This window comes from Otolemur garnettii, unplaced genomic scaffold, assembly GCF_000181295.1.
Source record: "Otolemur garnettii isolate 467f Iridium unplaced genomic scaffold, OtoGar3 scaffold00147, whole genome shotgun sequence".
Taxonomy (NCBI): Eukaryota; Metazoa; Chordata; class Mammalia; order Primates; family Galagidae; genus Otolemur; species Otolemur garnettii.
The window spans coordinates 78,535-92,190 of NW_003852542.1; the positions used below are offsets into that span (position 1 = coordinate 78,535).

Here is a 13,656-nt window from a genome sequence, read left to right on the forward strand (position 1 = left end):
GAGAAAGGCTAATCAAAACTATCTTGAGATATCATTTTTTACCTATTAATTTGAAGAAAATTACAAAAAAAAATTATGCAGCACATTTTTAGACAGGATAATGGGGAAATAGTGATTTTTATTGATAGCTTGTGGGGACGGGGACTAATACTTTCCCTTTTGAGAAGAATTTGAAGGTATCTGCAAAACAGGAGCTCTTCTACAAATACAAATTTATTCTGGAAGTAAGAACAATGTAGTCTAAAAATTGTACCCTCATTAATTTGAAAAAATAAAAAAAATTCCAAAAAATTTAACTTTTCACCACAATCCACTCTCCAGAAATTTTCTTGAAGAAATGCCTCCAATAATATAAAAGTACATATTCATGAAATTATTCACTGTCTATTTCTTATAATTTCTTGCAAAATATTGAAAACAATCGAAATGCCCATACTTATCCCAAAGCTACAGATGCTGGCAAAGATTTGGAGAGAAGGGGACACTTTTACACTGTTGGTGGGACTGCAAAGTAATGCAGCCTCTTTGGAAAGAAGTATGGAGACTCCTGAAAGAACTCAACATAGACCTTCCATTTGATCCCACAATCCCATTACTATGTATCTGTCCAGAAGAAAAAAAGTCATTTTATCACAAGGATATTTGAACTAGATTGTTTACTCTAGCTCAATTTACAATTGCCAGGATGTGGAAACAGCCTAAATGTCCATCAACCCAGGATGTACATATACATAAACTCTGGTATTTGTATACCATGGAATACTATTCGGCCATAAAAACAAGATGGAGACTTTATATCTTTTGCATGAATGTGGATGAAGTTGAAAAACATTCTTAGTAAAGTATCAGCAGAATGGAGAAGCAAATATCCAATGTACTCAGTATTAATATGAAGCACATGCCCAGATAGGAGAAAAACTCAATTCAACTCAAGTTGGGAGGAGGGAAAGGAGGGGAGCGTGAGAGAATTGCTGTGCTCCCGCTTAAAGGGGCACAATGTCAGGGTACATGGCACAGCTCCTGGTGTGGGACACAACTACAAGGACTTACAACTACAAGTGCACACATCATAACCTAACTGTATGGACCTTCATAGTAATCTGAAATTAAGAAACAACAAAAGGTACACACTAAAAATTAACGTTGAACAAATTGTCACCTCTACACAATAGTGCACTTTCAGCTGTACAAAAAAGAAGATCTTCATGAACCTATATGGAGTGCTTTCCAGGATATATAACTCCATAAAAACAGCAAAATAAAGAATCTATAATGTGTTATTGTCATGGTAAGGAAGCAGAATAGATACAAAAAGCAAACAAATACAAACAGGGAGGATAGAGTCCAGTTCATTGGGAGGGGGATTTGGGAGAGAGAGGCAGAGGGAGGGTGATGGGCGTGGGAGAAAGAAGACTGACATGCGTCACATGTGTCACTTTTCTGCCCACACATTTTCTGCTGGTGTATGTTTGTGTCTTTGGGGACCATATTATTATCACACATATTCTATAAAAATAAATAACTAAAATTAACACAGATATGAGAAATCTAGATGGAATACAAAAAATAAAAATAAAAAAATCTACACATGAATGAATAAAACAACTAGGGGGATGGACTAGGAAAGAAAAGACGAAATTACTAAGTTCAGGATTGACTATTTGGACTATTTTCCAGACCAACGCCAAAACAACTGTGAATATTGAACTTGCGTTAGCGGCTCTGCTTGGCACAGGGTGTGAGGATGTGTGTGAGCACATTTCCATTCTTCTTCCCAGGTGATGGCCCCACAGGATTTTCCTCCTGAGCTTAAAACACGGGGTGTCTGTGGCCTGACAGGAAGTGAGGCTCCAGGGCTACTTCTGTCCAGGGGAGGACTGTGGCCCCTGCTGGCTCCCTCTGCTGCACTTCTGAATAAACAGACCTGGAGGGACCAGGGTCTGTCCTAGGAATTAGACAGGTTTTAAAATCAGTCTCTCCCTTTTTCTATCTTGCCCTCTCCTCCGGCTTCCGTTTTTGTCATATTTAAACTTAACATCTGGCTCGGTGCCTGACTCACAGCCAGGGCTCAATACATACTTGTGGGAAAGTGGCTAACAGTGAAATAGTGTTTTATCTTTCCAAGAAAGACTCAGGATTTAGAGAGAATCTAGGTGGGCACTGAGTCAGTGTTCAAAATTATCTCTTAAATGATTTTGGTCTGGCTATGGCTAAAGTTAATAAAGTCTGAATTATTATTTCACAAATAACAGAGTACTGGCCTCAGGCTAAGAAAGGGTGGAGCACTCATTCATTTTGAGAGTCCAAAATGAGGGAGCAGCTGGACAGAGAGAGACCTGAGAGAGCTGGGGCAGAGGGGACAGAGCTATGTGACAAGGGGCTGTACATGAGGAGCCTTTGCCAGGCCCTAACTAATGCTGGTGTTATGGCTATTTGTGGACTCAGAGAGATGTACCCAACAGAGACACAGCTCTCAGCCTTCATACTCTGTTTTCAGTCCAGATTCAGATTTGAAGCAAGAATTGAACCTTTTTGTAAATATGGATTTAACCCTCCACAAAAATCCAGGACGTACTTGTTTTAGGGGAGACAGAAGAGGATGATCCTCCCTCCATAATCATCTACAGGCCCCAGTCCTCTTGGTGAGATTGCTAAATGGAATGACGTTTAAATCTAACCATAAGTGAAGACTTAAACCCAGTTTCCCCGTGCAGTCATCACCCCTGTTCTCCAAGGACACCCCAGGGGAGCTGAGGGGGGACGGTGAGATAGATAAGAGGGAAACTGCCCCCAGGTTCTGACTGGGAGAGGACCACAAATGCATGGTACAAGAACAGACAGACAGAGTCGTTGTGTCCCCAAATCTGAGGACTCCACTATGGCTACCTTGCTATTAGGGTTTTGTTGAGCTAAGGGTGTTGCAGCCTCCTTAGCCCTTGGATCCCACACATGGAGGTCTTTACCCATAGACCATTCATGCAAACTACATTTCACTGTCTAATGTGCCACTGTTGTAGAGTACCCAACATTAAATTATTATTTGTTATATGTATCAGAAGACAATACTTTTGAAAACGTGCCAGAAAGAATTTACATATCTCCCTAGAAATGGCAATGTCAAGTCATTGGAAAAACCTGATACCGGAAAAGTGGTGCCCCAGCCAGCTCAGCTGAGTGGGACTTGGGGACCTGCCACCTCTGTCTTGGTGGCAACAGCCAGCAGAGGAACCAGCAGGTTGGAGCAAGTGGTGGGGAGCTTCCCTCCTTTACCAGAGGCTCCAGTAGAGCAGCGATAGAGGACCTGCCAGGTCTGCCTTGGCAGCAGCTGGCACAGAAACCTGTAGGCTGGAGCCAAAGGGGGAGCTTTCCTCTCCTACCGGAGGCTGGAGTAACAAAAAAGCCCAGGTCCATCAGGTGAAAACACTGGCGATTCCTCCAGTGCATCCCTGATTGGTCCATTTTCAATCCTGCTCCTGACTGGCCTATTTTATAGACCAATCAGCTAAGCTCTCAGCTCATTGGACAACTGCCCCTATATAAACCCCTGAGCAGAGAGCCTAGGAGAAGATCATCACAGACCTTCAAGGAAGATAGAGCAGAAGAGCAAGACTTTAGCAGACTGTTGCAGACCTCTGAGGGAGAAAGACGAAGAGTTGTAACACTTGGATCCTGTTCTACAAGGAAGTTTGGCTCTTTGTGAGAGCTGTAACACTTGCATCCTGCTCTGCAAGGAGGTTTGGCTCTTTGTAAGAGCTGTGACACTATAAAACCTATCTTATCCTGTTCTGCAAGGTTTCGCTCTTTGTAAGAGCTGTAATAATACCTCTGTAAATAAAACCTAACTTACTGCTCATCCTGTGGTCCATCGATTAATTCAGGGAATCGTCGAGACCAAGAGCTGGAAATCCAAAGTCAAAAATCTGGTATCAAACCCTCAGGATTCTCCCACACTTGAGCACAAGAGGCTTACCATGTACAAGACTGACCACTGAAGGGGCTTAGTGTGACATGGAAATGGTGGCTAGACTGACTCTGGTTTTATTATTATTACTACTATCATTACCACCCATCATAGCAGTCATAGAACTGAGGCCCAGTCATGACAACATAATACTGGAACATTTATTGGTTTTGTGTTGGCTCAGCTAGTCCATATTCAGTGGGGTAATGTTTGGTGATATAGGACCCTACTGTCTTCCCATGGCCCCTTTCTCCTCCTACTTGGTTTTAATGCACATTCTTCCCCAAGATGAGGGAAGGCCCAGGATTTTACGTTACTAATCTCAGGGGAGTAGATGAGCAAAACATTTCATTTTCTTGTTTTCTTCACTTTGGTAAATTAAATAATAAAGGCATAGAACCAAAAGTCTTTGAACAATCTTATTCAAACAGGTTGAAATATAATTTAACAAAATGCTGTTTTTGAACTCCAAAGCTGCCTTTTTAAATACAACCAAGAGCCACTGGATGAATTAGAGAGCATAGGGTGCCACATTACACAGAATTTTGATAAGTACAAGAAACTATGTCTGTCAGACAATTTTGTATTGCTACAAAGGAAATAACTGAGGCTGGCTGATTTCTATAAATAAAAGAGGGTTATTTGGCTCATGGGCCTCCAGACTGAACAAAGAGTTCAGCAGCAGCATCTACCTCTGGTAATGGCTGCAGGAAGCTCCAATCAAGGTAGAAGGTGAAGGGGCAGCAGGCTTGTCCTGTGGTCAGAGAAGAAGGGGGAGTGGGAGGAGGTGGTGCCAGCCTGTATTCAACAACCAGCACTCATGTGAGCTAAGGAAGTGAGAACTGACTTATTATTCCCTCGAGAGCACCAAGACTTTTCAGAGGGCTCTGCTCTCCTGACCCAAATACCTCCCACCACTGGGGATCGAATTTCAGCCTGGGAAGTCTCCATGTTATTTATGGCTGAATAATATCCCATGGTATTTACCTCTTTTGTATTTCCCTGGATGGAGTTGAAGCACATTCTCCTTAGAAATGTATGCCAAGAATGAAGAAGTATCCAATGTACCTAATACTGAACAAAACCAATAGAACAACAAAAAAAAAAACTACATACACATGAGAGAAAAGCACAAGTATGTCTAGGTGGGGGGAGGTGGAGGGAGAGGAGGGAGCAGGGAAAGGGGCATTGGGGAGCTCTCACCTAATGTGCACAGTGTGGGGTATGAGCACACCCCCGGATCAGGGGCTCAACTACAACTTGAACTTTACCTTAGGAATGAAAGCAATGTGACCTAATCATTTGCACCCTCATATTAATCTGAAATAAGAATAAATAAATATAAAAATAAAACTGAAGTACATTAAAAATTTAAATTTCAACATGTTGTTTGGAGGGCCCAAATATCTAAACAATATCACTGTAAAATCCAGATATTTCCTCGGGAAAAAAGAAGACTATTGAGATGTTGGCAGAGGGTGCAAATCAGAACATGAAGCACATGGCAGCCATCAGCTGTTGGCTCAGGACCCAGGTCTGTGGCTTTTATGCTGGGATACTGATGCTGCTGGGATTGGGTAGAGATGGGGCCCGGGTAGAGACTGTGATGGATTTCTCAGGAAGAATCACATCTGCCTGGCACTTAAGGCTGTGCCCTGATGCCACTGCAAGCTACACACCCCTAGTGAACACAAGAGGGCATGGGTATGTTTTGAAAACTTGTACCTACCCTCCTTATACACCTGGGGATGAGGGGTCTCATTTGGTTGCTGTGGAAAAATGGTCAGTCAGAAGAGACCATGTCGTTAAGATGAAGAGTATGTTGACAAGAAGGTTCAGAGGGAAAGGTCAGCAGGAGTTGCAATGTGTGGTCCCAAGAGTCTTGTCTGGAAATATTTGACAATATGTTGACTACCTGATAGGCCCCCTTTCCAAGACTTTGTTAGAATTCTTTACAAATAAGGGTATTTGCCTAAATACTCCCAATATAACTTGGAAATACATGATTCCATTTATTCTTCACAATCACTTTAACTTTTACCAATAGATGCCCCCAAATGTCCTTTTTAACAAAACATCCTCCAAGGAGAAAGACCATCTCTGCAGGCAAATCTGTGCTGCCCTGGTCTGCTCTGGGACACCTGGGGCACTGGGACTCTTCTGAGTCACTGAGATGAGCCAGCCCTGCAGCTGTGCCCAGCCTGCCCACCCCTGCTGATTTGCATGTTCCCAGGGTGCAGCCCCCTCCCTGGAGACTTATTAACAGGCTGGTCACACCCTCACCCTGTGCAGGAGTCAGTCCCTCTCAGGACACAGCATGGACATGAGGGCCCCTGCTCAGCTCCTGGGGCTGCTGCTGCTCTGGCTCCCAGGTGAGGAAGGAGAACACCCAGGATTTCCTAAGTCAGTATGGTCAGTCCAGCCTGGCTCCTGAGGGAGAATCCTGTTATAACTTTATTGATAACATATTATTAATATTGTTTCCAATCTCAGGTGCCAGCTGTGACATCCAGATGAGCCAGTCTCCATCCTCCCTGTCTGCATCTCTAAGAGACACAGTCACCATCACTTGCCAGGCCAGTCAGGGCATTAGCAGTTGGTTAGCCTGGTATCAGCAGAAACCAGGGAAATCTCCTAAGCTCCTGATCTATGCTGCATCCAATTTGCAATCTGGGGTTCCATCGAGGTTCAGAGGCAGTGGGTCAGGGAAAGATTTCACCCTCACCATCAGTGGCCTACAGGCTGAAGATTTTGCAACTTATTACTGTCAGCAGTATAACAGTTGGCCTCCCACAGTGTTACAAGTCATACCATAAACCCCCAAGGAAGCAGATGTGTGAGGCCGGGCTGCCCCAGCTGCTTCTCCTGGTTCCTCCATCTGCAGAGAGCATTGCTCAGAGGCAGCCAAGATGTGCAGGTTTTGGTAGACAGGGTCGGGGAGGCTCCTCTGCATTCAAATTCTTTCTTGCCCCTCAGCCTCAACACTGCAGATGTGATAATGTCTCCCTTGATTTAATAAAGGACACCAACTATGACACCTGACAAATGATTTGTAGCATCAGTCATAGAAATATGAAGCTGCTCTAAGGATTCCAAGGAAATCATTTTAATACAATAAACTAGAATCAGAAATACCAGCTTGCGTGTAGGGTGGTCAGGGATGCTGGTACCAGACACCAGAGAATCTTTGGTGGTTTGTCAATATTCAGAGTCCGTTTGTCACTGAGTTTATGGGCTGCCTAACCACTTGGTCCTCAGCCAGCTCCGGGAATCCCAAGGGCGGTAATGCCACTGCTTTCAGCTGGTGCAGCTCCTCCCCAGAGGATCCCCCATTCCTGAGCTTTGCCCAAGGGCCTGCCTGCAGGTGCTGACAAAAATCGAATCATCCTTTTTGGCTTTTCCAATATGAAGGAAGGGCCTGTCTTCAAGTAACTCTAAAAGAAACCACACAGAGGAAAGGAATTTGGCAAAATTTGATTCCAGAAAAGATAGTGGTGCTAACAGAGGTCAATATTTCCTCAAATCTCAAATCTTTTCAGGTATGAGATGGTGTCAGAATATGCTTGAATGAGCTTACACTTACTGATAGGAAGTCTGAGATCCTTACAGGAAAACAAAGATCTATTACGCTATGGAGTAAGCAGAAAAATGAGGAAATTGCCTAAAATATATAGCAGTCATTTGACAAAAAACCTCTCTTGACCAAACAAATAGGAAAACCTAAAAGCTCATATTGTATAAATCGTCCTTCATAGAAAAATTTTGCTACTCGGAGTTTGTCCAGAAGCCAGTGCACCCGCAACGCTGATCCCTGGGAGCACGTTACACATGGTAAGTAGCAAACGCAACTCAGGCACGGTGAATGACAGCCTTCATTTTAACAAATTAACAGATAGTCCGTAATGTTTTTAAGCATCTGCATTTTAAAGAGCATTTACTTCAGGGAAAGATATTTCTGTTTCCAATGAGAAAAGCCCTAGGTTGAAAACACACAGCTTTATTTCTATTTAATGCAAAACTACATTTGAAAAATCTTTATGTAATAAACATAAAAATTATGAAAATATTATTATTTTCCTTTGAAAAAATGCCTTGAAAATTAAATGCAGTAAATATGTCAGAGCCTTGATAAATCAACAAAGTGAAAGGATAACAATTGTGGACAACTAACTGCATTAGACGTTATGATACTTACAATCATCTGCTTACCTTGATTTAGAGATTTTGTTCAGATCTGCTACTCGCTGTACAAATTATTTACTTTACATATTCACTTTCTTGGTCCCAGAACAAACACAATCCAAAGGCTGGAGACGAGCACAGTGTCCTGCAGTAGAACCACCACACTGACCACCCTCTTCAGCCAGAGGAGTGTTCACATGAACATCCATCCTGAAAATAAATGCTTGGTGTATTAGCCATGGAATTTGGAGCTACTTTGCTAGCATATGTATGTTCTTCCATAACTGAGGCAATTTTTATTCTTATTATGCAAATAGTTTTTTAAAATATCCTCTCAACAAATTACTCAAATGGATCTCTAAGTGTTCACATTTATCCCATCAGTTTTAATTAAATACATCTATCTATGGCAAGATGTGTAAATAGTCCATGGGTCAGCTTTTGTCCAGGTGGTCAGGACAGTCAAGGCTGTTGCCTCAGCCTGCGTGTGGCATTTCAATCCTTGTTCAAAGAATTTAATCCCTGTGTCTTTCTATTTCAACAATCATCTTGAGTCAGTGAGATTGTGGTGACATGAGTTTGAGACTATGTACTGAGGACTGACCCTGGGGAAGCCCTAATGTGAGACAGTGGATCTCCCCTGGAGACTTGCACATTCTTCTTTGATGGAACCAGCAGACACAGATAAGGGGGAAACAGGCTGAGCAGGAAGGAGGTGGCTGCTGCATTAAAGACGCACTGACCCGAAGCCTGGAGGTGAACTTGAGTCTGACACACTGAGGAAGGGTGGCCGTGCTGCTGCTGACAGTAGTAAACTGCCACATCTTCAGCCTGGAGGCTGCTGATGGAGAGAGTGAAATCGGTTTCAGATTTATTACTAAAAATTGATAGATGAGCCCAGGTCTCCAGATGAGTGCTCAGGAGATGAGCAGCTTAGGAGCCTGTCCTGGTTTCTGCCGTGGCCAGGCTAATTAGTTCTCATTAATGGAGTTTGATAGAGGACTCTGGCCTGGCTTGCATCTAATGGTGACCCTCACTTCTAAAAGCCAGCAGGGGCTGGAGATTGTGTCTTGGCAGTGTTTCCACAGGCAGCTTATTTCAGGGAATTCCTAGAAGGGTGTTGAAAAACCCCCTCCTAATTAAAATGACTCCAAGAGACCAAAGAAATGACCCAGACCAAACCAGCTTGGGGAGTTAGATGAGTGTGTCTGAGCCTACTGATAGAGTCAAGGTAGGAATTCTTCAGGCTCTGACTCTAGGGGGCTGCAGGAGTTTTTCTGAGAGTGAGATCTGCACTGCCTGACTGTTGTGGAGTCTTAATGGCATGTTGTGAACAGTACATTGCATTTGTATATTTGCATACAGTAGAGGTTCAGCAGGCACAGTACTTCCCGTTAGGCTGGTACTTTACTCTTACAATTAACTGAAAGGTACTAAGACAACTAAGGCAGCTTAAAATGGTCCAGACTGGTCTTACAATTTGTGTTGATTTGCACAAAAGGAGCTACTTAAGAATACCTGTGTGCTTTATATTTCTTCCCCCTTTTAATTTAGCTATTTTTGAGCTCAAAAGAGAGCTGGATGTATTCTGTAAAATATTCACAGGCCAGTCATGGTGAACTTGTGTTTTTCCCTCACAACTGTGATCAAGAATGGACAGTGACTAAATTTTGCATCACCAAAACATTAAAATGTATACCTAAAAATGTAGGTTAATTTATTTGTTATAAATATGCTGTTTTCAATGAAAGTTTTAAAAAATTTTTGCATATTAAGTTGTTTTTCCTTTTCTTAAAGGTTTTACTCTTCTAAACCTCTCATCTGAGACCCAGAGCACCAGGAAAGTGAGAATGAGAGCTGTGGATCCATCTTGCTGCCACTCACCTGTCTGATGAGCTCAGGCCCCCGTCCAGGGAGCCCCATTAATAGAGCTTTGAGCAGCCAGCCTCACTCCCAAGCACCCTAGGCAAAACCTCAGAGAGTCCGAGGGTAAAAGTGCCAAATCAGTGAGTTGTGAGGACAACAGAAGAGGGGAGAAAACAATCCTCATCCCACACAAGTGCTTGTAAGAACCAAAAAACAACTTCAGGAAAAGCTCCAAATGGAACATATTTGTTTGTCTTTAGTATCTCTTTATTTTATGTTAGGAAACATTAGATGTTTTTATATTCCAGATTATGATGAGGGTACAAATGTTTAAGTTACATTGTTTTCATTTCTAAGGCAAAGCTCAAGTTGTAGTTGAGCCCTTCACCCCAGAGGCATGTTGAGCACCCGCACATTGCACACATTAGGAAAGTATTTGTATGTCAGTTGTAGTCTTCCAAACCAGCTGTAGTGAATTTGACAGCATAAATTACTTTTGTCACATACTCTACATGTTTGTGAGTGTAAAATTTCACACCTTAATGGAAATCTATAAACACGGCACCAGTATATAAATTATATTTATGCTACTACATAGAATAAGGACACCCTTTTAAATTTATTTAGATATTGAGGTTCCTCTTGTACCTCTCACAGGCACTTCTACATCCAGAGCAGACCTGTGATGTTTCCCTCACATAAACACTCAGAAGAGGAGTCATCACAGACTTAGGAATCACTCTTGTTACTGCTTCTAGATCAACCAGTTAATCAAATAATCTCTCTAGTTTCTCAGATCCCTCTGTCCTGAGCTGATCTAAGGTGTCACAGCTCCTCCTGGGGGAACTGGGTGAAAAGCTCCTGCTCCTGAGCTCAGAGCAGTTCTTTCTTTATTCCATAATAAACAATAAAAATATAAAGTTACATGAATAATGAATAGTGGTATTTGTATACAACTATATACATATATAGTTGTGTGTATATATATAGTTTATATCTATCTATCTATCTATCTATCTAAACATGTCTGTATCATTTACTCTTCTAGGCAGAGGGCGTTGTGAACAAACGGAACCCCTGCCCTCCCAGAACTTTCCTTTAATGGGAGTAACAAAAAATAAACAAGCATATAATATTTCTCAGTCACTCCTTTACTATTCCCTTAATACCAGCCCTCTAGAGTGATGCATTACTCAGGGTAAGTGGGACATGGGAGTCCAGGTCCACTTTGTGTGCCCTCTTCCTCAGCATGGACACGGTCAGAGAATAAGGGCACACGTCAGTGAAGTAGAGCACCCATGCTTCCTAGAAAAATAAAACCCACTGTAGTCTCATTAATTGCTGGAATTCAAATCATGTTTGGATCACAGTGACCTTTGAATTCATCATGTCCCTGCATCAAGATACCAGCCAGGTCAGGTATCTTTGACAATAATCAGTCCTTTGACTCCGTCTATGAAAATGACTGAACCCGGCTTTAGCAGACAGTCTTTTACATAGTCTGTGTTTAATACTTACTTGCAGGAAAGATCACTTTCTTCTTTATTATTTTCTTTTTTTCTTTAAAAATAAAGTAGTTCTGGGTAAAGGAGACATTTTTCTTCTGTTTATTCAGATCTATAGAGATTCTAACTTATTTTTGCCTCCTGTATTCTTTAACTCAGAGCTCTGGTTTCAACTGAGAGAGAACACACTGATACTCTCATCTGAATCAACTATTTTCTCCTTCTAAAGCTCCTAATTACCATAAGGTTTTGGAAAGACTTATTTCAAACCAATCCCCTGGATGGAATGTAGGACACAAATTTCATTTTTCTGAGAGACCATATCCTTGGCTATCATGGTCTGCAGATTGGTCATTACCTTGTCCACTTACTCAAAACCTCAGAATTCTTACTGGAATTTGAAGAATGAGAGCTGTACATGAACAAGGAGTGTGTAACACTAGGATCTACTGGCATCCATTCTAAAGCTTCCCTTAGTCTGGAACTCGCACAGTGGAATACAGAGGAGATAGAGGAATAAACTGGAGTTTGGTACTTAAAAATAAGTGACTGGATCAATTCTTCTCTTAAAATGTCTTCTCTGGACTTTCATTAGCTTAAGTATCAGTAACCACTATGCAATTCAAAGTGGTGTTAGTTGAAACTTTGCAAATTAAAACTAAAATTGCCAAAAGTCTGTAGTCATACCTAACACAATTTGGTATTGAAATTGGAAACATCAACATTTTAGTTCTCATCCTGCAAAGTGAAGTCACAGAAACAAACAAACAAACAAAAAAATCATTACTTAAAATTGTGTGGTCTTAACTGGAGAATCATGAAAATTGTAGGCCAATATTATAAACAAGAGCAATTTCTAGGGAGAGAATCCAGTATTTCATAAGGTTTCCAGTTTTTAAACTAAAATTAATTAATTGTTTTACAGAAGAAGGGGTCTAATCACCATAGTGCTAAAGTGGGAGAGATTTCTCAAATCTACCTCCTCAAAATTCAGGAGACTGGGTTTTTTTTACAGAGGATTAGGTAACTGGCGTCTGTTAATTCTCTGAGTTTTAGACAGAAGCATCAGTCACTGGAGTACCAGCCTGGGTGGGTCAGCCAGTTCACTGCAATGCAGGACAGTTTCTTGGGGAGGGAGGCGGGGAGTGAGTCACAAGGTCCGTTGAGCCATTTCCTTTGTCTGGGCTGCCAATCTGGATGGGTCAACCAATCCACTGGGATGCAGGACCTGGAAGATACTTTGAAACTACTTGTAGGTTTCCAAGATGGATCATCATCTATGGAGAAAGTTAGGGGTCTTTACAACCACCAACTATGAGGAGAAAGCTAAGACCCTTAAATGCCATCAAGTATGTGAGTCCAGAGTAGCCAACAGGGGAACAGAGGCTAATTACTATCATTATTTTTAGGGGAAACTGTGCCTTATTTTTAGCTAGGCCCTTACCACACTTCTTGCCTTGTACCCCATTATTAATTTGTAAGAGACGTTTCAGTAGGTCCACACTTGGCATTTACCCAATCTTATTCCTGAGGTTCCTGTTCTGGCTTCTTCCAGCTGGGAAGGGATCAAGCTGGGGTTTAGCTGAGGGAGTGAAAGCACTATGCAGTCATCTGCAAACATTCACAGGTGCTGGGGTTGGATCTAAGGTTTGCATGACAAGAACATTAGCACTCTTCCTAACAGGCATAACGGAGTACTTAAGTAAACAATGGGATACAAGGCACATAATACCTGACTTTAACACCTCCCATAGAACAGATCTAAAGTTCTGGGCAATCCAAGTGAAAAATTCCCTAAACAAGTCAGGTGTTCATACATATATATTTATAGTACATAAATATATATGAATCTATAATACATATATATGAAGGTATATAAAATATATATGTAATATAATTTTATAATTATAATTATATAAATATTATCCAAAGAAAGGTAAACACCGTTTGATGTCTACCAATGCTTCCTATTCAGTTTTAACACATTAAATAAGCCTAATTATGTCTCTCTTAGTCTTTCAGTGGCCCTAATATTTAAAAGTTAGCTTGAGGTTAAATAGACTGGATTTAAACTTTATTTTTTTTTTTTGGTTCTAGTTCTCATTGTTGTTTGTCAGGGCTGGGCTGGATTCGAACCTGCCA

The 13,656-nt window shown here is 41.6% G+C and overlaps 2 gene segments (V, D, J or C); both read left to right on the forward strand.

Annotated features, from left to right (window-relative positions):
* LOC111728268 overlaps nt 1–13,656 on the forward strand; it is a 43,028-nt gene that overhangs the window by 13,349 nt on the left and 16,023 nt on the right.
* Nucleotides 6,250–13,656, forward strand: part of LOC100957670 — a 12,056-nt gene continuing 4,649 nt past the window's right edge. Inside the window, 2 exon segments of the V gene segment in view lie at nt 6,250–6,333; nt 6,455–6,777. Of these exon segments, the coding sequence occupies nt 6,279–6,333; nt 6,455–6,777 (378 nt within the window).